This window comes from Cnephaeus nilssonii (genome assembly GCF_951640355.1).
Source record: "Cnephaeus nilssonii genome assembly, chromosome: 8".
Taxonomy (NCBI): Eukaryota; Metazoa; Chordata; class Mammalia; order Chiroptera; family Vespertilionidae; genus Cnephaeus; species Cnephaeus nilssonii.
Window position 1 is genome coordinate 82,319,036 of NC_137079.1, and position 25,800 is coordinate 82,344,835.

General features: G+C 40.7%; 1 protein-coding gene across 2 annotated transcripts in view; it reads right to left on the bottom strand.

The window, feature by feature from the left end:
* The window catches only part of VWA8 (von Willebrand factor A domain containing 8), a 400,056-nt gene that overhangs the window by 366,952 nt on the left and 7,304 nt on the right, over positions 1-25,800 (bottom strand). For both annotated transcript variants that reach the window (XM_079778511.1, XM_079778510.1), the window contains exon 2: positions 12,421-12,498. In XM_079778511.1, the coding sequence (XP_079634637.1) occupies positions 12,421-12,498 (78 nt within the window). The remainder of the gene's footprint in view (positions 1-12,420; positions 12,499-25,800) is intronic.

The following is a 25,800-nucleotide window of genomic DNA, read 5'->3' on the forward strand; positions in this document are numbered from 1 at the left end:
ATTGAGACAGACTATGAAAGGAAAATCAAACTGAAGTCAGGAAATTTAGGTTTCGCTACTAATTAATGAGTCTTTGGACCTCTTTCTCATGGTCCTACCTTTCTGGCTATGAAAGGAGTTTCAGAGAGAATAAATGCTAAAATTCCTTTCCTTAACCAAAGTCTATCATTTTATGTTTCATTTGAAAATATTAAATATCCAAAAGGCAAAAAGCTAAATTGAAGCATAAATACAGGAAGTAAAGCAATGTATTATCAAAGTTCAACAGAATACCATTTCCAAAATATTTTTTAAATGGCTCCAAGAGAGGGGAAAAAAAATCCATCAAAGTTTTCTAATAACCAAAACCCATAATTTCTAATCAATCATGTACTAGCAAACAAAAGAACTATAATTTTCCCATTGGGAAATTGTCCCCAAGAGAAGGCAGAAATAGTTCAAAGAATACAATGTTTTAACTTAATACAGTAAACAGATGTAAAAAATATGTTATAAATACCTGTCCAACCAATATGTAGCAACCACATAATACTTATGTAGATGCATAAGATTTAGTTGATTTAGCTCAGCCACTATTTCAAATTAAACAAACTCCCAAACAGTCTTTTTCTAACAACTGGGCACAGTTGTTCATAAGAAAATCTATGTAACAACCTACTACTGGGTAAAACATAAGACATGCACCATCATCTTTTTGCTGCTGTTGTTGTTAATCCTCACCTGAGGATATTGACATTTTTCCAGTTGATTTTTTTTTTTAGAGAGAGAGTGAAAGGGAGGGAGGGGGAGTGAGAGAGAGAGAAAGAGAAACATCAATGTGAGATAGACTCATCAATTGGTTGTCTACCACACCCATTTCCAGGGCCAGGGATGGAATCTGCAACCCAGGTACAAGCCCTTGACCGACAATGGAACCTGAGACACTTCGGTGTAATGGCTGACACTCTCACTAGAGACACACCAGGTGGGCTGCACCATTATCTTGATATACAAAAAATAACAGATAAGGATACTTATCTTGTGAATATGGTAGGAATAATAATGAATAAATAGCAAGCACAGAAAATGCAAATTGGTGCCTATGGACCATCCAACTGCTTTCAATATAAACTCTCTTCAGACAAATTTCAAAAGGCAACACAAAAAAAAGTGAAACTTTTTGATTATATAAGAGATGCATGAAAACAGTAATAAAAATGGAAAATAACCAAAATGGGGTTTTGGTAACAATTTATGTGAGTTTTCCTATATTTAAAAATAGATATCTTTTACACTTGCAAAATATAAAAATACATTCATTCAAAGCCTATGCTTATAAGTTTAAAAATTTATATTATTGCTAAGATCCACTGAATCCTTGAAGCTAATATAGCCTTATTAATTCTCTCACTTAATAAGATTCCCCCAAGTGATTAAACATTTGTGACTATGACAAAATATGTCAGATAGTAGACTACAGAATCTTAGTTGTTAAAAGAAGGGATACCCTTGCCTTAACCGGTTTGGCTCAGGAGCATTGGCTGTGGACTGAAGGGTCCCAGATTTGATTCCACTCAAGGGCACATGCCCAGGTTGCGGCTCAATCCCCAGTAGGGGGCGTGCAGAAGGTAGCTGATCAATGATTCTCTGTCATCGCTGATGTTTCTATCTCTCTCCCCCTTCCTCTCTGAAATCAATAAAAATATATTTTTTAAAAATAATAAAATAAAAGAAGGGATACCCTGTAATATCTGATCACTGGGGTGTACACCTGAAACTAATACAACAATGTATGTCAACGGTAATTAAAAATAAGAAATGATTTTTAAAAACAAAAGATAAATAAGTAAAAGAAAAGAAGGGATGCCCTGGCTGGGTGGCTTGGTTGGTTGCAGGGTCATCCGTGCATCAAAAAGGTTGCAGGTTTGATTCCCAGTCAGGGCACATACCTAGGTTGTGAATTTGATCCCGATTGTGGCTGGTACGGGAAACAACCGTTCAATGTTTCTTTTTCACCTTGTTGTTTCTCTCTCTCTTTCTCTTTCTTCCTCTCTCTCTAAAAACCAATAAAAACATACCCTCGGGTAAAGATTGAAAAAAAAAGAAGGGATAGATTCTGAGATCAATCCTTCTGAGGCACTCTTGATCTTCACTGACATGGCCTCTGAAGAACAGAGGCAGGGCAATAGGACAAGAGAGACCTGATTCTATCCTCTGTTGAAAGCTATCAGGCAATGATTATGCTTCATGTTTAGGTGAGACTGAAAATGCCAACATTATTTCCAAACTATAAATTCATTAAGTTTGGTCTTTGAAATGAAATTAAAGCTTATTTGAAGAGTCTATGCTATTTATGACCCTGCAAACAACCTGAGGGCAAATTCAAAATCAAATCTAGATAAACTGTACTCCAGATTAATCTTTCAAGAGTAAGACTGAATAAAGAAGAAATATTTTTAGCACCTGGTTTAAGCAAAATCAGAGCAACCCTTAGTAATCCCATATTCAACAGAGTCATCAGCATGGAATGATGGAAAATGAAAAGGAACAAGAATCAGGAGACTGGGAAAATGGGTGTGTCAGGAATTCATATTTATTTGAGCCCTATGTGTCAGGCACTATCCTACACACATCACATATGCTATTTGATTTAATCCTTATGATATATCCATAAGGTTGAAATGATCATCCCCATATACTCAAGGAGACTCAGAACAGTTAAATGACTACAGAAATTAACATATCTAAAAAATAAAAGGAAAATGAATTCACACATCTAAAAAGTAGTACCGACAATATTTTAAATATAATTTCCCTCTAAGTAAGTTGTTACCCTATAGAACTCAGACTACATAAAAGTCTTCCTATTGTCTATTGTCTATTAACGGTGGATATTATTACTCATTTCTGAAGTTTATTTAAAAAGTTAGCCACATTCATAATAAAAAAGGCAGAAATCAGAAAAATGAGTGATTTTTTTCAATTACTATATACCTATGGCATGTAAGGTGTTAGAGATATATTTTGTTAATTTTTCTCTAGATAAGTATAATAACTTAAGAATCATGTCACTAGTCTCATCCCTGAAAAGAAAGCCTAATTAATCAATCTAAAACAAGTTTCTTAAAACCCATCATACAAGTAAGGATATAAAGAAACCTAACTGAACTAAATTCTAAAAAGTAATGAGCCCTCTCAAGGAGAGAAAAGACACAGAGCTGGTTTTCATCCCTGGTAGAATGGCAAGAGGAGGAAGAATCTGCCATAGATGTGTCATGATAAACAAGGTAAACTTTATTTTAAAAAAATTTTAAAACAACAAACAAGGTAAACTTTTAACAAACTTATAATGGACACACATGGCCTAGCAGATAAATTAATCTACTGAGAAGTCCCAGTCACAGAGAAAATCTCCACCTACCTACCTACCTACCAAAATCTCCAACTCTTTTCCATTGGCTTTCACTAAGTATACTGGGGTACACAGTAAAAACTAGATGAAGGACAAAAGCTGAGAAATATCCTTCCTGAAGCATGCTGGGCCTTTCTCCTTAAAGCAAGTCAACAACACACAAAAGGCTGAAGGCCGGGACAGAAAAAGCAGCAGAAATCCCTCCAAGGCACTTCAGGTCTTTACCCAGTGCAAGGTAGCAGTTCTCAAGGATGGGGTTGAGATAAAGAGCTGAGATCAATCCTTCTGAGGCACTCTTGATCTTCACTGACAAGGCCTCTGAAGAACAGAGGCAGGGCAATAGGACAAGAGAGACCTGATTGCAGAAAGCAGAATATAGGACTGAATAGCAAAGAGAACTCCCCAGAAATCCAAATTTCTGGCAGCTATAAAGCAAAGAGATTGGCTATGGTTTGTAGAGCTTGAGATTGAGATATAAAACATTAAAAGAACTCTGGAATCTCACCAGAATTCAGATCCCAAACCCTGCTGAAGGGAAAATCCTGATCCTTTCCTCAAAATATGTAAAGAAAGCTCTTTAGCTTTAAACGGAATCTAATGAAAGTATCAATAAAGCTCAGGACCTCTGAAACCCACTCTTCCATCCTATGTAATAAAAGCCTAATATGCAAATAGAACGAACAGCAGAACTTCTGGTCGGTGGGGGGCGGGCCGGCGAGCGGGCAGGGCCAGCTAGCCAAGGTGGGTGCCAGGGGGCAGAGTGAGGGGATGGCAATCAGGGGGCAGTGGTGGCTGGTGGCAGTGGGGCAATGGGGGGCGGGGCCAGCCGCTCGCTGGCTGGTGTGGTCCCCCGATCTGCCCGCTGGTTGCCTCCCGCAGAGGGAGGCCAGACTGTGGCTTAGGCCTGCTCCCTAAGCCATCAGTCGGACATCCCCCAAGGACTCCCAAACTGTAAGAGGGCACAGGCCGGGCTGAGGGACCTCCCCGGGCCTCTAGTAAAAATAATAAGAACACTTGCAAAATTTGTCAAAAATCAACTTTTTCAGAACTCTAGTAATTAACAAAAGACTTTCAACAATCTGACAATCATTTATCCAAGAAAAATGGGTGAACCGCCCTAAGAACAGTGAGCTTTGTGGTGTTTTAACTTGCCCTGTTCCATCTCTCTCCCCATCTCTGTAATAGTCTTGAAAACCAACTGCTCACAACAATGGTGAAAACCAGCAGTCTGGCAACCACTGAGGGGGCCAGAACAGGGTCAGAACTCCTCAAAGACCCACCTCCAAGGAACTATCTATACTGACCTATCTAGCAGCTCCCTGAAAAGCTCCATTCTTAGAATTTGTCTTTATGTGACCCACTCAGAACTCCCTGTGTGCAAACAACACTACCCTAAGGTCTTTGCCAAAGAAAAATCAGCAACACTTGCTTAACAGCACAGCTGCCTGAGGGAGCAAAACCTGTTGGAGCTAAGGTAAGGATGACAAAAAGACTTAAACACACACACACACACACACACACACACACACACACACACACACCAAAAAAAAACCTTAAAAGGAAAACCTGGGAATGAGATGTCCAAAGGAAGCTTTGAAAAGCTCCAGTGTATGCTTAGCTGTCTAGAAGGCCATGTACACGTCAGGAAAATCCTGAGAAGGGCCTAATCTCACACAGCTGGCTGACTCTAAAGCTTTACACAAGCAGGAAATAAAGGCTAAGACACACTTGTAAGCCGTCTGTGGAACACTAAAATCATGCCCAACATGCACACAGAGATCCTAGGCAAAGCTGAGAGAACTTACTTGTTCAAGGCATTTAAGAAATTTCTATCCAATCAACACTTCAGTGGCTGCACATGACAAAGAATACAGACATTAGAAAAATAACCTATGAAAGTCGGTGAACAAACAGCAACAACAACAAGCAAAAACAAACCTTGGGGAAGGAAGGAATGTGATTTCCAGAGTTGCCACATTATACTATTCAATATGTCTGCTTTCCCACAAAAAATCCTAATATATAAAAACCCTGGGTCCGTCACATCCACAATGACTGGGAGGCTCAACCAACCGAAAGTCAGTCCTGCAGTCAGCACTGGGTTACCGTGGCAAACCAGCACTGACGGCTATGGCTGCAGGCATGGTGACCCAGCACTGACTGCTGAAGGGGCTGCAAATCAGGCCCGGAGAGAGGCCTGAAAAGAGAAACAGGTTCTGAACCATAGCCTCTGTGGCAGCTGTTGATCAGCACTTGCCTCTCTCTTTCTTTCCAGGCCTGGTCAGCAGCCGCGCCTCCATTTCTCTCTAGGCCTCCACCAGGGCTACTGATCAGCCCCACCTTTCTGATAAGGCCCTGTTGATAGGCCCAGAGAAGCTGACTGGCATAGAAACTAACCAATCAGAACCAAATCTGGGTCAACTGTGAGGAGCCAATGGCTGCCTAGGAGGTGAAGCTTTTGATGCTGACTAGCATAGAAACTGACCAATCAGAACCAAATCTGGGTCAACTGTGAGGAGCCAATGGCTGAGTAGGAGGCGGAGCTTTTGATGCTGACTGGCACAGAAACCGACCAATCAGAAGCAGATTGGCCGGCAGAGGAGGGCAGTTGGGGGTGAGATCAGGCCAGCAGTGGAGGGCAGTTAGGGGTGATCTGGCAGGCAGAGGCAGTTAGGGGTGATCAGGCCGGCAGGGAAGAGCAGTTGGGGGTGAGATCAGGCCAGCAGAGGAGGGCAGTTGGGGGCGATCAGGCCGGCAGGGGAGAGCCATTGGGGGCGAGATCAGGCCGGCAGGGGAGGGCAGCTGGGGGCAATTAGGCTGGCAGGGGAGAGCCATTGGGGGCGAGATCAGGCCGGCAGGGGAGGGCAGCTGGGGGCAATCAGGCTTGCAGGGGAGGGCAGTTAGGGGCAACCAGGCCGGCAGGGGAGGGCAGTTGGGGGTGAGATCAGGCCGGCAGGGGAGGGCAACTGGGGGTGAGATCAGGTTGGCAGGGGAGGGCAGTTGGGGGTGAGATCAGGCCAGCAGGGGAGGGCAATTGGGGACAACCAGGCTGGCATGGGAGGGCAGTTGGGGGCAATCGGGCCAGCAGGGGAGCAGTTAGGTGTTAATCAGGCCAGCAGGGGAGTGGTTAGGGGGTGATCAGGCTGGCAGGCAGAAGCACTTAGGGGCAATCAGGCAGGCAGGTAAGTGAGTGGTTAGGAGCCAGCAGTCCCGGATTGTAAGAGGGATGTCCGACTGCCGGTTTAGGCCATAGGGATTGGGCCTAAACCGGCACTTGGACATCTCCCGAGGGGTCCGAGAGGGTACAGGCTAGGCTGAGGGACACCCCCCCCCCGCAGTGCACGAATTTCATGCACCGGGCCTCTAGTCTATAAGAAACACATAGAAATAGGAAATTCTAGCCTCTACATAGAGGAAAAAAGTCAGTGAATAAAAACTATCTTTGAGGAAGCCAGACATTGCACTTAGTAGACAACATTTTAAATTAGCTATTACAAATATGTTCAAAGAACTAAAAATAAGCATGTCTAAAAATTAAAGGAAAAGCCTATCAATAATATCTCACCAGAAAATATCAAAAAGAAACAAGTCATTTAAAAAATTCAAATAGAAATTCTGAAGTTGAAAAGTACAATAAGTAAAATTTAAAAATTCACTAAAGGATCTCAACAACAGATGTGGGCAAGCAAACTTGAATATAGGTCAACTAAGTTTATCCAGGCTAAGAAACAGAAAAGAAAAAAATTAAAAAGGGCCTCAGAAATCCATGGGAACACCATCTAATATACTAACATACACATAATGAGAGTCCCAGAAAAAAAAAGAGAAAAAAAGAAAGAAATAATAAAGTAATAACAAGGAAAATAATTTTCTACCAACAATGATGGTCATTTTAAAAATTGCTCTCTAAAGCATGGTAACTTAAGTACCATTACCTTTTTAGGATTACCTTGGTAATAAATCAAATATATTAGTCTTGTTTCCAATTTAATTTTTTTAAATTATATGAAACAATAAAGAATAATTGCCAAAACAACTCCCCCAAAATGATGGGGAAAAATTAATCTGCACATGCAAGAAGCTCAACAACCTCCAAATAGGTAAAACCCAAAGAGATTTGTTATCACACATACCATAGCCAAACTATCAAAAGCCAAAGCCAAACAGAGGACCTTGATAGCACAAAGTAAAGTGATGCATCTCATAGAGGAGGATCCTTAATAAAATTAATGACTCATCAGAAACTATGGAAGCCATAGGCAATATTATGGCATATTCAAAGTACTAAAAGAAAAAAAACTGTCAAACAACAATTCCATATCCAGTAAAATTATCTTTCAAACAATAAAGGCAAAAACAAGAAATTTCCAGATAAACAAATACTAAGAGAACTCATCCCCAGCAGATCTCCCCTACAAGAAATACTAAAGGAAGTCTTTCCTTCATGCTGAAATTAAAGCATACAAGATGTAACTCAAATCCACACAAAGAAAGAATACCAGTAACAGTAACTACATCACATCCTCAATTTTGTGGACCTCAATTTAATGGACCTCATATTAAATGGACAAAATTTCCGGTCCATATGTCTTATGTGAAAATTAATACCCTATTAATTTTAAATGCTTTTAAACAAGATTTGCTTATAATTAAATTAACAGGTTATTTTTTTGTTATTAATTCACTATTATTTTCAACAAATTTTAGCAAATAGGTCATATGTTGGAAAAAACACTATAGTAATTCGCGGACATCAGTAAATATTACATTCCTACAACTATAGTCTACATATTTAAATCCAAGAGTCACCACTCATAAATAATGTTCAGGGAATAAGTAGCATGTGATCACACCGCATCAAGCCTTAATTGATTCTGTTGTTGCTTGGCGGGACTTTCTGCAGCAGTTTTAACTAGTGCTGGTAAGCCACGCCCTAGCCATGTGCATTTGTTTACTAGAGGTGAATAGTGAGTGCACACATTTACTAGGCCTATTCAATATAAATTTAAAATTATAGTAATACATATGGAAAACTTTTCTGTGAAATTAAATTTTTCATACGTACTTAATTATAATTACACAAACGTTTCTACATAAGTAAAAACAGTAAACTAACTTGTCAATTTTTTAACATACATGTTTGAAAACCTACTTTGTTATATAATGAACTTTTGGCTTTAACGAACACCCCCTCGTCCAAATTAGTCCATTATATCAAGGTTTTACTGCACATATGCAAATAGAAAGACAGCATAAACATATTTTTGTTTGTAACTCTTCTTGTATCTAACTTAAAAGACAAGCTTTATAAAATGATAATTATAAAACTGTGCCAGTAAACTTTTAATGAATAAAGCTATCCTATCTAATAAAAGAGTAATATGCAAATTAACCATCACTCCGTCACAAAGATGGCAGCGCCATAGCCACAAAATGGCGGTGCCTAGTCCTCTCAGCCCCGCCGGAGTCCCCCAGTCCCAGGGGGGCGGCACTGAGAGCTGGCAGCGTGAGTGGCCTGGCAGAATGCTTGCTCTGTCACCGCAGCCTCTGGCCAGGCCGCGGCGCGGAACGCTTGTGTTGTCACCCCAGCGACGAGGCAAGCATTCCGCACCCGGCCACAGATGGGCCTCTGGGCCACAGAGAGCCTCTGGGCAGCGGGCACAGAGTGGCCAGGCCCCACAGAAAGCTACTAGTGCACGGATTCATGCGCAGGGCTACTAGTAATTAGTATAGCAATGATAGCACAAAGGAAGTGGAAAGGGAACAGAGCAAAGTTTTTGTATACTATTGAATGAATTTAAGTTAGTATTAATCTGAACAAGTTTGTTTTAAGTTAAATTGTTAATTGTAATCCTTGAGTGGACCACTAAGAAAATATCTCAAAAAGCAGAGTAAAACAAGAGAGCCCACTGCATGGGAGAACATATTTGCCAATGTTACAACTGATAAGGGTTTAATCTCCAAAATTTATAGAGAATTCATACAACTTAACAAAAGGAAGATGAACAATCCAATCAAAAAATGGGCAAAGGACCTAAATAGACACTTTTTGAAAGTGGACATACAGAAGGCAAAAGAGACATATGAAAACATGCTCAAAGTCACTAATTATCCAAGAGATACGAATCAAAATGACAATGAGATACCATCTCACACCTGTCAGAATGGCTATCATCAACAAATCAACAAATGACAAGTGCTGGTGGGAATGCAGACTGGTGCAGCCACTGTGGAAAACAGTGTGGTGTTTCCTCAAAAAATTAAAAATGGAACTCCCATTTGACACAGTAATCCCACTTCTAGGACTATATCCCAAGAGATCAGAAACACCAATAGAAAGGATATATACACCCCTATGTTCATAGCAGAAAAATTTACAATAGCTAAGATTTGGAAACAGCCTAAGTGCCCATCAGCAGATGAGTGGATTAAAAAACGGTGGTATATCTACACAATGGAATACTATGCTGCTGTAAAAAAGAAGAAACTTTTACCATTTGCAACAGCATGGATGGACATGGAAAGCATTATGCTAAGCGAAATAAGCCAGTTGAAGAAAGATAAGTATCACATGATCTCACTCATTTGTGGAATATAATGAACAACATAAACTGATGAACAAAAATAGATCCAGAGACACAGAAGCATCAACCAGATTATCAAACTTCAGAGGGAAGGCAGAGGAGAGGAGGGGGGTAAGAGATCAACCAAAAGACTTGTATGCGTGCATATAAACATAACCAATGGACACAGACAATAAGGGGGAGAGGGCCTGTCCTGGGAGTGGCAGTGGGCTGGGAGAGGTCAATGGGGGGGAAAAGGAGACTTTCAACAATAAAGATTTAAAAAAAAAAAAAAAAGTAGAGTAAAAGAGCCTAACTGGTATGACTCAGTGGTTGAGTGTCAACCTATGAACCAGCAGGCCACGGTTTGATTCCCAGTCAGGACACATGCCCAGGTGGCGGGCTTTATCCTCAGTTCAAGAGGCAGCCAATCAATGATTCTCTCTCATCACTGATGTTTATATATATCTCTCTCTCCCTCTCCCTTCCTCTCTGAAATCAATAAAAAATGTATTTTAAACAAAATACAGTAAAAGAAAAATGGAACAGAGTAGGGAAGACAGATTACAGAGCCATTTGGGAGGTAAAATAAATGAGAATTTATGTTAGATGAAAGTGAGATATTCTCCCTCAAGGAGTACGTAGTCTAGAGGAAGAATATGGAGAATGAACAAAAAGGAATTCTGTATTGTGCCTAATGACTGAAACATAGAATAGGGGAAGGAAAGTGGCAAAAGATGAGGCTAAGACTTGATCATGAAAGGTAAGGATTGACTTTTGTTCCTAAGATATTAGTCATGTAAGGAATTTTGAGAAAAGAAGTGGCATGATTTAGAGCAAAGAAGTGACTGTGAGTCATTAGTGGACTGCAAATCAAAACAGCAGTATCACTTCACACCCACAAAGATAGATGGCTATAATAAAACAAACAAATGTAGTGAAGATGGGGAGAAAATGGAACACTCATACATTGTTGGTGGGAATGTAATATGTGCACCTTGCTTGGAAAACAGTGTGGTAATTCCTCAAAACATTAAACATGGAGTTAGCAATTCCACTCCTAGTTACATACTCAAAGGGTAAAATGGCACAACTACTTTGTAGAACTGTTTGGCAGTATCTTATAAAGTTAAACAGGCATCTATCCTATGACACCTCAATTCAACCCCTATTTACTCAAGAGAAGTGAAAACTTATGACCACGTAATTGTACAGAAATGTTTATAGCACCTTATTCATAACAGTCTAAAAATGGAAACTATTTAAATGTCCATCAACTGGAGAACAGATAAACAAAATGTGGTATATTTATACAACAGAATAATACTCAGCAATAAAAACAAACTGATAGGTACAGCAACATGGATGAACCTAAAAATCATTACCTTGATGGGAAGAAGACAGTTACACACAGACACACACACACACACACAGACACACACACATAAATACCATGCTACAGAATTATATTTATATACAGCTGAAGAACAGGCAAAACTAATCTGTCATGGTAGAAAACAGAACAGTGGTTTCCAAGGCAGAGTAGATGGAAAGGGGCACAAAAGAACACTCAGTGATGAACATAATCTTGGTGGTTATGCAGGTTTATAACATTATCAAAACTAAACAAAATGAATGCTGTGCATTTTATTGTATGTAAATCTATCCTAATTAAAAAAGAAATAATCTATACTAACGAAAGTATAATGTGCTAATTAGACCAGACAGCCAAACAACCTTCTGGACGTCCTTCTGGACAAAGCCACTGCAGCGGGGGCCGAGGCAGAGGTGGTTAGGGGTGATCAGGCAGGCAGGCAAATAGTTAGGGGCAATCAGGCAGGCAGGCGAGTGGTTAGGGGCCATCAGGCAGGCAGGCAGAGGGGTTAGAGACGATCATGGAAGGCAGACAGAGTGGTTAGGGGCAATCAGGCAGGCAGGCGAGTGGTAGGGGCCATCAGGCAGGCAGGCAAGTGGTTAGGGATGATCAGGCAGAGTGGTTAGGAGTGATCAGGCAGGCAGAGTGTTTAGGGGCGATCAGGCAGGCAGGTAGGCGAGTGGTTAGGAGCCAGTGGTCCCGGATTGCGAGAGGTATGTCCGATTAAACCAGCAGTCAGACATACACATCCCCCAAGGGGTTCTGGATTGCGAGAGTGTGCAGGCTGGGCTGAGGGACTCCCCGCCCTGTGCACGAATTTCTTGCACCAGGCCTCTAGTAGTATATAAAAAAATAAAAGTTTTACTAATATATTCATGGATGAAGTGATACACTTTGTGGGACAGGTTTTAAATACTCCAGGACAAAAAACTGGGAGTCAGGTAAAAGAAAACTGGCATATGCTGATAAATGCTAAACCTAAATGATATGTACACCAGGTTTATATTATTCTCTTTAGTTTTGTATATGTTTAAAAATTCACCTAATGAAAAGTTAAAAATTATTAATTCATAAATAAATAACTTCCTTACTGTAGTTCTGTGGCACAAGTTCTGGGCTCTTAGGAGTTTTCAACTTGTAGGATACATCTCCAATACTAACTGTGTCACCTAAAAAGAATAAAGAAACACAAGCATTACAAGAGACAAGTGAGAAAACCATACGCTGCGCCTTCCCCAGCAATGATTCTACTGACCTACAGAGAGGGATATTACAAAATGCACCACACATCAGTCTCTGTCAAGCACATAAACGCTATACTCTAAACCAGCGGTCACCAACCGGTGGTCCGCAGACCACTGGTGGTCCATGAGGTCCAAAAGATTGGCGACCGCCGCTCTGAACTTCTATCAAAAGTACAAGTTCTGGAAAGAAGTGAAACATCAGTGAAATTCACATTTTAAATGCTACATTAGCAAAAAATGTGAAATACAATAAAATATGCATATTAGCCAGCTTTATTTTCTCATTAATAGCAATACTAATAGAGTCTATAACAATACAGAAGGAATTATTTTGTTTAGGATCATCCAAAGCATCCACAGGGGTTAAGGCATATCTTCAATCTTTTTAGGTTCTTATTTTCGCTACATACAACTTCAAGTTCACTAGCAACATAACCCCAAAATTCAATATTTCTAGGTCCATAAAATGAACAAAAGCCCAGTGGCATACATGCTAAGAATCCTACATGAAACAAAACAGAGCAAAAGTTCTCAATAACTTCTACATGGTTCTAATTTTGTTTTTAATAACATTAATTTCTGGCTTATCTTCTAAAGTGCCGGACTAAATTGAACAATCTCTGTTTTGCTCTCTCCAACAGCGAAATAGGCATATTGATACCATCTGCACCTGGAACTTCATTTGGAAAGGGCTCAAAGATTCAGTAAAAGAAGCTGTGACACATCTTTTCACACTGCCGGGTTTTGAGCCAGTAAGATATCCTGGAGACTAAGGCCTTAAATCATGGTAATAATAACAACAGTCAACACTTGTTAAATGATTACTATCTTCTAAGTACTTCACACATTCCCAAAATAATCCCATGAGACAGATTTTACAAATAAAGATTTTGTAAATCTGTGGGGAAAATAGTTTTAGTAGATGAACAAATGTATTACAGGTATGTTGTAAATTGACAGAAATGTAGAAACACTGTAAAACCCAAGTATACTTTCTAATACAGAAGATGTATATTTACAGTTCACTTGTACAAATCAAAAGAATTTTCCTCTGAACTAGTCTAATCAGCTAACTGAGGACTTACTGAGTACTGGCTATTTGGCAAATATTGTTATAGATACATTATTTATTTATTTGAGGCTAGTAGCCCTGTGCACGAATCCGTGCGCGAGTAGCTTGCTGCCGCTTGCCTCAGCTGCCACCCGCCCACCGCCGCTGGTAGCTCTCTGCTGCTCCTAGCTCGCTGCCCCGCCCTCTTGGAGCTCCCCCGGCCCCTCCCCCTCATAGCTTGCTGCCCTGCTCCCTCCTATAGCTCTCCCCTGCCAACCGCTTGTAGTTCACTGCCCCAACCTCCTGCAGATCCGTGATCTGGTCTTCATGTGGTTGGTCATTACACCTCAGGGCGTAATGGATAATTAGTATATTCCTCTCTTATTATATAGGATAGAGAGTGGAAGGGAGGGGGAGAGACAGAGAGAAACTCTGATGTGAGAGAGACACATCGATTGGTTGCCTCCTACACATGCCCCGACCAGGGTTGAGACTGCAACCGAGGTACATGCCCTTAACCAGAATCGAACCCAGGACCCTTCAGCCCGTGGGCGGACGCTCTATCCACTGAGCCAAACCGGCTAGGGCTATACATACATTATTTATGTTATTTCATTTAATCCTGACTCTAAGTAACCTTGGTTTCTGTGATCTCCTTCATATAACTACTGTAACAGAAACACCATCTCAAAGTAGCTTAGTAAAAGGTTCTGTTACAGCAATTATATGAAATAACTCACAGAATCATGGGTCACTGAGGAGACCTAGGCTCAGAAACTAGTCCAAAGCACAGCAGGAAGGGAATAGGAAACACAGTCAAAGTCACCTCCCAGGAGAAACACACTGAGATACTGCCCCTGGCAACACTAAATCCACCGTGAGACACCAGGAGCAGAGGACAACTTTTTCCTATTTTAGTTTGATATTTTTCAAACCTGTAAAAACACTATCTTAAGCTGCAGAAATCATGATTCTTCATCTTAGTCTAAAGTCTTCAGAAGCATCTTCTTATAAGAACACTGCCATAAGCGAACTGCTCCTGCAGCCTCTGTGTAACCCCCTCATGATCAGTCATGGGAAGGGGCATTTAATTAGCCAAACCTAAGTTACTGTCCACAGCCTCGCTGCCAAGCGGCAGGTCCCTGTGATTTCTCAAGTGGACTCAGGGCCCTGTCTCCTGTCAAGACTCACAATAGGCGATTCCACCTCACTCTCCATGCCCTTTCCCTCTCCTCCTTGCTCCCTCATCTCCTCTATTTTCAGTTCAAGAGGCAGCCAATCAATGATTCTCACTCCGACTTCTCAAGTCATCTTTGCTTTCTCTTCCTCTTCTCAATTTCTTAACATTGGGTGCACAGGCCCAGTTCTAGCCTCTTTTCTTTGTTATCTATAACTTCTCCTTGATGTGTTCACCCAGTCTCATGCTTTTAAGTGCAACTAATATATATTGCTGATTCCAAGTTTATATCTCTAACCCAGACCACAGAACTCCAAACATCCACACCAACAGACAATAAGATACCTAACAGTCAACTTAGACTTAACATTCAAAACTGCCTAGCCGGCCAGCGTGGCTCAATGGCTGAGCGTCGACCGATGAACCCGGAGCTCGTGGTTTGATTCCAGTTGGGGCACACATCCAGGTTGTGGGCTCAATCCCCAATGGGGGGTGTACAGGAGGCAACCGATCGATGACTCTTTCATCACTGATGTTTCTATCTCTCTCTCCCTCTCCCTTCCTCTCTGAAAATAAAACAAAAAAACTGAACTTCTGATCTTACCACAAAATGTGCTCCATCCACACAATATTCCACAGTTCTGCTAATGGCAATGTAATCCTTCCAGTTACTCAAACCAGAAATCTTGAAGACATTCTTTTTGGTTTTGTTTATTTGTTAATCTTCATGGCAAGTGGGGAGGGGAACATCAATGTTAGAGACACATTGATTGGTTGCCTTCCTCATGAGAGGATGGAACCTGCAACCTAGGTATGTGCCCTGACCTGGAATTGAACCTGCAACCCTTCAGTGGCTTGGCCGATGCTCTAACAACTGAACCACACTGGCCAGGGCTCTTGCAGCCATTCTTAGCTTTTCTCTCTCATACTCCATCAGAAAATCCCATTTATTCGGTCTTTAAGATATATCCAGTATCATCCACTTTTCACCACATCCTCTAACACCACAATGCTGGTGTTTAACTAGTAAATTTCTAAACCCAAGTTAGAAATTTACTAGTTAAATCGTTTTCTCATTTAAACAGCATTCTCTCTCACCTCCTCACAAATCTCCTGTTTCAACCCTTGCACCCTACAGTTTATTCTCAACAGAGTAGCCACAGTGATCATAATAAAATAGGAATCAAGTAACGTCAGTCCTCGGTCAACCCTCCAGTCTTTGCAATGGCCTAAAAGGCGATTCTGATGAGGCTCCCCCATTTCCTCTCTAACCTCATTTCCTCCTAGTGTCCTCCTCACTTAGCCTACTTCAGCCTCACTATTCCTTAAACACGTCAGACACATACTCATTTCAGGCTTTTGGACTGGATTTTCCCACTGACTGAAATGCTTATCCTAAACATATCCATTTATCAAACAGATGGTACATTCAAACTGAGAAACTGAGGACAGTATAATAAAAGAACTATGCATGCAGGTCTGGGCAGAGCTTAGGAAAACCAACAAGAATGGGACTAGCAGTAACAGAAAGCCATTACCACCCTAAGCCTGGAGGCGCAAGGGAAAGAGCAAGCAGAGGAGGCATATTTAGAAAGTTTCCTAAAAGGAGTTGTGACTCTTTGTGAAGGAACACAGCAAACCTATGGTGGTGACCTGGCCAAGAGGGCACTGAGGAATAAGCATGAACCAGAAACTGGCAGAAGTTTCTAAAAGTAGAAATTGAAAAATCCAAAATCATTTGGATTAATATATTAATACTAGAGGCCCGGTGCACGAATTCGTGGACCAGTGGGATCCCTCAGCCTGGCCTGCAGGACAGGGCCAAAACCAGGTCTCTGACATCCCCTAAGGGGCCCCAGATTGCGAGAGGGTGCAGGCTAGGCAAGGGGATCCCACCCATGCACAATCGGGGCCAGAGAGGGATGCAGGAGGTTGGCCAGCCGGGGAGGGACCACAGGAGGGCTCTATGGCGTGTCCAGCTGGTCTTGGTCAGTCCCGATTGGCTGGACCCAGCAGCAAGCTAACCTACCAGTCTGAGTGTCTGCCCCCTGGTGGTCAGTGCACGTTATAGCAACTGCTCGACTGGTCAACTTTCTGCCCGCTGGTGGTCAGAGCACTTCATACTGAGCGGTTGAGCAGTCTTAGCATATCATTAGCATACTAGGAGCCCGTTGCACGAAGTTTCGTGCAATAGACTTTTCCTTCACCTGGCTGCCAGCACCAGTTTTCCGCCAGCAGCAGTTTTCCTCTGGCCACCCGCCCATCAGAGCGCCTCCCGCCAGCACGATCGGCCACCCCGAGAGGAACTCCGATCGGGAGGCGCTCCGATCGGGCGGGTGGCCAGAGGAAAACTGCTGCTGGCGGAAATCTGGTGCCGGCAGCCACGCAATCGGCCACCCCGAGTTCCGCCACCAGCGTCTTCCGCAGCGCCGGCCTAAGCAGCGCCGGCCGTTTAAGCCGGCGGGAGGAGCAAGGGGCGGGGACTCGTGAGTCCCCACCCCCCGCTCCTACCGCCAGCCAATTGGCCACCCTGAGTCCCGCCCCCCGCTCCTCCAGCCGGCCCAATCGTGGGCGTAGCGGAGTGATGGTAATTTGCATATTACCATTTTATTAGGTATGATTACACTTTGATTGACTGAATAGACGACCGGACACTTAGCATATTAGGCTTTTATTATATAGGATATTTCTCTTAGTGCTGACAGAAGAGTGCAGCATGGAGAAAACAGAAGGATAGGGAAGTAAAGACAATCCCTTCTTAAACTTTTGGCTAAGATTAAGAATAGAAGTAAGAATAGAGAGGATAGCCCTAACTGGTTTGGCTCAGTGGATAGAGTGTCAGCCTGTGGACTGAAAGGTTCCAGGTTCGATTCCGGTCAAGGGCATGTACCTTGGTTGCGGGCACATCCCCAGTAGGGGGTGTGCAGGAGGCAGCTGATCGATGTTTCTCTCTCGTCAATGTTTCTAACTCTCTATCCCTCTCCCTTCCTCTCTGTAAAAAATCAATAAAGTATATATTAAAAAAAAAAAGAATAGAGAGGATATGAAAACACTATTAGCCACTCAGCCTAAATGACCTTTTATAGAACACTCTACTCAACAAGAGCAGAATACATATTCTCTTTAATTGTTCATGGAACAGTCACCAAAATAGATCATAGACTGAACCATAAAGCAAGAATTATTAAATTTCAAAGGACTAAAATCATACAAAGTATGTTCTCCGTTCAAAATGGAATCAGTAACAGAAAGCACTGGAAACAACTAGAAAGTCTCTAAACATTCAGATATCAAGCAACAGGCTTCTTTAAAAATCCAAAAAAGAGCCCTGACTGGTGTTGCTCAGTAGTTAGAGCATCAACCCAGGCACCAAAGGGTCGTAGATTCAATTCCCAGTAAAGGGCATGTACCATTGCAGGTTCGATCCCTGGTGCAGGTCACGGTGCGTGCTAGAGGCAACTAATGGATGTGTGTCTCCCTTATCAATGTTTTTCCCTCTCTCTCCTCCTCCTCCCTCCCTTCTACTCTCTCTAAAAATCAATGGAAAAATATCCTCAGGTGAGGATTAACAACAACAACAACAAAAATCCAAAGAAGAAATCAGAATGGAAATTGGAATCATTGAGAAGTAGCGCAGCCCAGTTGGTGTGAATCAGTAGTTGAGCATTGACCCACGAACTATGAGGTTACAGTTTGAATCCAGGTCAGGCACATGCCCTGGTTGCAGATCAATCTCCAGTAGGGGATGTGCAGGAGGCAGCCAAACGATGATTCTCATCATTGATGTTTCTATCCCTCTCTCCCTTTTCCTTTCTCTCTCTGAAATCAATAAATACATATTTTTAAAAAGAAAGAAAGAAATAGGGCAGTGATCAATTAGCCATGCTTGCTACTGCAGGCAAAGAGGAAAATGACATTCATATGGGTGAGGCACTTGCCCTCCCTGCCTCAGACCTTGCTGTTCTTGGCCATCTTCTGTTTCCATGCTGCACTTTCCTGAGTCATCTAATCTATGCAAATGGCCCAACTCTGACACTGTGATTAAAGGGTTAAACGTCTACCTCTCTCCTGAATTCCATATCTGTCAATAAACTACTGGACATTTTACTTAGATATTAGAGACACCTCAACTTTAACATGAGAAAAACAGAACACTATATTCTCTGTTGTGTACTGTCCAGCCATCTCTAACCAGCTCTACCTCTTGTATTCCTTTCTCAGTGACTGATTATTTATTTCCTCAGCCTAGAAGACCCTTCAAATCTCTCACACCACTTTCCCTTCACACAACTACCCCTCAAATATTTTCACCTCTCCACTGAACCTTCCCTAATTTTTCCTTTTGCACAATTTCCACCTCCCACAAGAATTGATCACTCCATTTCTGTCTTTCTGCTAGTATAATATCTGGTTCCTTTTCTGTAATAACATTTTTCATACTATATTACAATTATTGATTATGTCTCCTCTACAGTAATGGTTTTATTTTATCATCATTTTCTGTGGACATTAAACAGCAGCCTCTAGGTGAGAAAGTAACCATAGCCATTTGATATATTTTGTTAAAGACTTTTTAGTGAACCTCCCTAATATAGTGATTCAATAAGTGATGCAAGTCAAGTGGTTTCTGATTCTTTGTTACCTACAAATTTGAAATAGACTGAAATAAAGTTGTCAATTGATAGACCATTAAAAGTAACATTTTTATAATAAATCAACATAGTATTATAATAAAGTGTGCAAAGAATTGAGTGTTATTACTATATAAACATTTTTCACAATAATTAATATTCAACCATTCATGTCATCGACAGGTATGTTTCTACTAAATTTTCGTTTTTATGAAAATTTGGAACCTTTTGATGTTCTTGTGAACAATGTGCTCTAATAAACGTAATGATAGAAACATTTTAACGTTTAAACTGTTGCAGAAACGTATGATAAAAATAAAACTTTCAAGAATAAAAAGAATAAAAATATATTAAGTTAAAATTATGAGAAGCATAGTTAAAATAAAAATTCATGGAAATAAAAATAATGTATATTTTCTGGCAATTAAAGAAGAGCTTTTCATCTATTTTCAAAATAGAGATCCTAGCTAATAAATTACTAGGATATTCTGATTCTATTTAAAAGATATACTTTAAAAAGGACTGTAACCGTTATTTTAAATGTCAATATTTATAACACACTGGAAACATTATCCTCTGCAAGTATTTATTCTTATCAGGAACATTTTTAGACATCAACCTAAAATTTTCAAAGGGATACATATTTGCAAAATCCTTTTAGAAGACAAGTGAAAAAAAAGTTTGTTTTTTGTGGGGTTTTTCTTGACTTTGAAGTTTTAAGGAAACACTCATAAGGAACTTAGCACACACTATCCTATATAATAAGAGCCTAATACGCTAAGTGTCTGGTCGTCTGGTCAGCCATTCAACCAATCAAAGCATAATATGCTAATGATATGCTAAGGCCGCTAAACTGCTTGCTATGACATGCACTGACGACAAAGGGGCAGATGCTCCAACTGGTAGGTTAGCTTGCTGCTGGGGTCCGGCTGATCGGGACTGAGTGAGACGAGCCAGACACGCCTGGAGTGCTCCCACAGTCCACCCCAGCTGGCCAATCTCCCACGTCCCTCCAAGAAAAATCAGCAATAAACTATTTAACCCTACAACTTAAAGAACTCGAAAGAGAACAACAAGAAAAGCACAGAATAAGTAGAAGGGAGGATATAATAAAGATTAGAGCAAAAATAAATAACATAGAGACTAAAAAAAAAAAAATACCAAAAAAAATCAATGAAACCAAGAGCTGGTTCTTTGAAAGGATAAAAAAATTGAAAAACCATGAGAGAACCCAAATAAATAAAATCAGAAACGAAAGTGGAGAAGTAACCACTGACATCACAGAAATACAAAGGATTGTAAGAAAATACTATGAACAAGCCAACAAGCTGGACAATGTGGATGAAATAGACAAATTCCTTGAAAAATACAACCATACAAAACTGAATCAGGAAGAATTAAAAAACCTGAATAGGCCAAACCAACCAGTGAAGTAGAAGCAGTAATCAAAAACTCCCAGCAAACAAAAGCCCAAATCCAGGTGGCTTCACAGAGGAGTTTTTCCAACCATTCAAAGAAGAACTAACACCTATATTCCTCAAACTATTTCAGAAAATCCAAGAGAAAGGAACACTCCCAAACTCTTTTTATGAGGACAGCATTATCCTAATTCCAAAACCAGATAAAGACACTACAAAGAAAGAGAATTACAGGCAGATATCCCTAATGAACATATATGCTAAAATCCTCAACAAAATATTAGCAAATTGCATCCAGCAATACATTAAAAAGATCATGCACATGATCAAGTAGGATTTATTCCAGGGATGCAAGGCTGGTACAATATTTACAAATCAATAAATGTGATACATCACATAAACAAATTGAAAGACAAATATCACATCATCAGATCAATGGATGCAGAGAAAGCATTCGACAAAATCCAACACCCTTTCTTGATAAAAACTCTCAGCAAAGGTGGAATAGAGGGAGCATATCTCAATATGATAAAGGCCATATATAACAAACATACAGTCAACATCATACTCAATTGGCAAAAATTAAAACCATTTCCCCTAAGAACAGGAACAAGACAGGGATGCTCACTTCATCACTCCTGTTCAACATAGTGCTGGAAGTGCTAGCAATAACGATTAGACAAGAAGGACAAGAAGAAGAAACAAAAGGCATCCAAATTGGAAAAGATGAAGATTGTCATTATTTGCAGATGACGTGATATTGTACATAGAAAACCCCAAAGACTCCATCAAAAAACTACTAGACTTAATAAATAAATTCAGCAATGTAGCAGGATACAAAATTAACACTCAGAAATCTATGGCTTTTGTATATAACAATAATGAACTCACAGAAAGAGAAACTAAAAAAACAATTCCATTTACTATTGCACCAAAAAAATTAAGATACCTAGGAATAAACTTAACTAAGGAGGTAAAAGACCTAGACTCTGAAAACTACAGAATGTTGAAAAAAGAGACAGAGGAAGACATAAACAAATGGAAGAACGTACCATGTTCATGGATTGGTAGAATCAACGTCATTAAAATGTCCATACTACCCAAAGCAAGCTATAGATTCAATGCACTCCCCATTAAGATACCAATGGTATATTAATCAGACGTAGAACAAACTCTCCAAAAATTCATCTGGAATAAAAAAATAAATAAATAAAATAAAAAACCCTAATAGCTGCCAGCAATCCTGAGAAAAAAGAACAAAGTTGGAGGGATCACAAGAACAGATATCAATCTATAATACAAAGCCACTGTTCTCAAAATTGCCTAGTATTGGCACAAGAACAGACATATAGACCAATGGAACAGAACAGAGAACCCAGAAATCAACCCAAGCCATTATGCTCAATTAATATTTGACAAAGCAGGCAAAAGCATATAATGGAGACAAAACAGTCTCTTCAATAAATGGTGCTGGGAAAATTGGACAGATGCATGCAAAAAAATGAAACTACACTACCAACTTACACCATACACAAAAATAAACTTAAAATGGATAAAGGACTTAAACGGGAAAACATAAAAATCTTAGAAGAATCCACAAGCAGCAAAATATCAGACATGTGTCTGTGTCATAGAAATATCTTCACTGATACAGCTCATAGGACATTGGAAACTAAAGAGAAAATAAACAAATGGGACTACATCAAAATAAAAAGCTTCTGCACTGAAAAAGAAACCATCAACAAAACAACAAGAAAGTCCATTGCATGAAAGAAATATTTGCCAATGTTATCTCCGATAACGGTTTAATCTCCAAAATTTACAGGGAAATCACACAACTTAACAAAAGTAAGATAAACAATCCAATCAAAAAATGGGCAAAGGACCTAAATAGACACTTTTTGAAAGAGGACATAAAGAAGGCTGAGAGATGCAAATCAAAACAACAATGAGGTACCATCTCACACTTGTCAGAATGGCTATCATCAACAAATCAACAAATGACAAGAGCTGGAGATGATGAGGAGAAAAAGGAACCCTCTTGCACTGCTGTATCCAGCTGGTGGGAATGCAGACAGATACAGCCACTGTGGAAAACAGTATGTCGTTTCCTCAAAAAATTAAAAATGGAATTTCCATTTGACACAGTAATCCCTCTTCTAGGAATATATCCCAAGAAATCAGAAACACCAATCAGAAAGGATATATGCACCCCTATGTTCATAGCAGAACAATTTACAATAGCTAAGATTTGGAAACAGCCTAAGTGCCCATCAGCAGATGAGTGGATTAAAAAACAGTGGTACATCTACACAATGGAATACTATGCTGCTGTAAAAAAGAAGGAACTCTCACCATTTGCAATAGCATGGATGGAACTGGACAGTATCATGCTAAGTGAAATAAGCCAGCTGGAGAAAGATAAATATCACATGATCTCACTCATTTATGGAATATAATGAAAAACATAAACTGAACAAAAATAGAGCCAGAGAAAAACAATATCCTATATAATGAAGAGGTGATATGCTAATTGACCGTCAAGCCCTCGCACAAGATGGTCACCCCCATGTGGGTCACGTGATGTCTGCTCCCATGTGGTCACAAGATGGCCATGCCCATGTGGTCACAAGATGGCCACCCCCATGTCATCACAAGATGGCCACCACAAGATGGCCAGCAAGGGAGGGCAGTTGGGGGCGAATAGGCCAGCAGGGGAGGGCAGTTGGGGACGATTGGGCCGGCAGGACAGGGCAGTTGGGGGCGACCGGGTCGGCAGGGGAGGGCAGTTAGGGGCAACCAGGCCAGCAGGGGAGGGCAGTTAGGGGAAACCAGGCCAGCAGGGGAGGGCAGTTGGGGGTGACCAGGCCTGCAGGGGAGGACAGTTAGGGATTATCAGGCTGGCAGAGGAGGGCAGTTGGGGGCGATCGGGTCAGCAGGGGAGCAGTTAGGTGTCGATCAGGCTGGCAGAGAAGTGGTTAGGGGGCGATCAGGCTGGCAGGTAGAAGCGGTTAGGGGCAATCAGGCAGGCAGGCAGGCAGGCAGGCAGGCAGGCAGGTGAGCAGTTGGGAGCCAGCAGTCCCGGATTGTGAGAGGGATGTCTGACTGCCGGTTTAGGCCCAATAAACGGCAGTTGGACATCCCCCGAGGGGTCCCAGATTGGAGAGGGTGCAGGCTGGGCTGAGGGACACCCCTCCCAGTGCACGAATTTCATGCACTGGGCCTCTAGTTTTAGAATATAATAGAAGTAATCCTGTTATTTGCAGATTTTTAATATTTCCTACAACTTTTGTGATATCAAACTATGTTAGTAGAGTTTTGGAAATATTATTATACTTACAATCCGTTTATTCTTAAAATATTAATGTTTATTGCATGTAATATTATATTTAAGATTGTTTTTCTTGAATAATTAGTATTTATTGCACGTAACATTATTATATTTTAAATTGTTTTTCTTGAGATAATAAGGTTTATTGCATGTAATATTAAGATAATTTTTCTTGAAATATTAAAAAATAATAAAATATGTAAACAGACACAAAAAATAATAAAAAAATGAAAATTTTGTAACTTAATTTTTACAATATCCTGTTATACATAATTAATAACGAACTACAACGTTCGCTAATGACTGATTACTATAATTGTGTTGCATTCATTTCCCTTACATGCCTTACACACAGGCGCACCATTTCTCTCCACTAATACTAACAGTGAATATTTTAGCAGCCGATTGCCACATCATTAGTCTTGGACTGACTTGTTTGGTGTATGCAACAGGAAATATTTTGCTTTCGGAGAACAAAAAAAATAGGTTCATTTGCGTTATGCTTACTAATTTGTGCAGTTACTCAGTGTCTGGTAAGTTAATGTTCAAGAAAAATATTAATATGTTAACGATTTCTCATTTATTTCAGCCCTTTGTATTCAGCATGTCTCTATCGAAATAAACCTACGTTTCTATGAAAATTGAAGCTTTTGTTTTTTTGTGACCCACATAAACTTAACCTTTTGCACTCGGATGTCGAGTGTGACTCAACACGGTTAGCATTAGAATAAAGGAATCGAGAAAAAAGCAAGCGAGTGCAAAGGGTTAAACCTTGTTTATTTGGCCCATTAGCCTTTGAGTTTTACATGCTTGCTGTACAGTATACACACTGTCACATAAACACTACTAACAATAAATTAAATTATATATTTTATTCAGGCATGAAGCATATGTACTTGAGAATTAAAAACACTGAAAAGACTCTAGTCCTGGGTGGCATGTCTCAGTGGTTACAGCGTCAGCCTAACAGAGAGTTAGAAACATCGATGAGAGAGAAACATCGATCAGCTGCCTCTTGCACACCCCCAACTGGGGATGTGCCCGCAACCAAGGTACATGCCCTGGACCGGAATCGAACCCGGGACCCCTGAGTCCGCAGGCCGACGCTCTATCCACTGAGCCAAACCGGTTTCGGCCTATTTTTTTGTTGTTGTTGTTAACTTATTTTTTTTATTAATCTTCACCCAAGGATTTTTTTCCCCATTGATATTTAGAGAGAGTGGAAGGGAGGGAAGAAGAGAGAGAGAGAGAGAGAGAGAGAGAGAGAGAGAGAGAGAGAAGGAGAGAGGAACATAGATGTGAGACAGATCAATCAGTTACATCCTAGATGCAAGAGAGACAGATCAATCAGTTACTTCCTGAACACACCTGGACCCGGACTGGGATCAGGCCTGCACACCCTTGACTGGAAACCGAACCCGGACCCACTGGTCCTCAGGCTGGCACTCTAACCACTTAGCGAAACCGGCCAGAGCTTTCCCCTTTCTTTTGACAGAATCTCTTCCTCCAGTGGAGAACCCACACCATTTGGTTTGAGTAGAGTTTATACCACTCATCCCAACCTTTATTCCTAAACCTAAAACTCCAAAAGTAAGTACCCTGCACAAGAACATTCCACC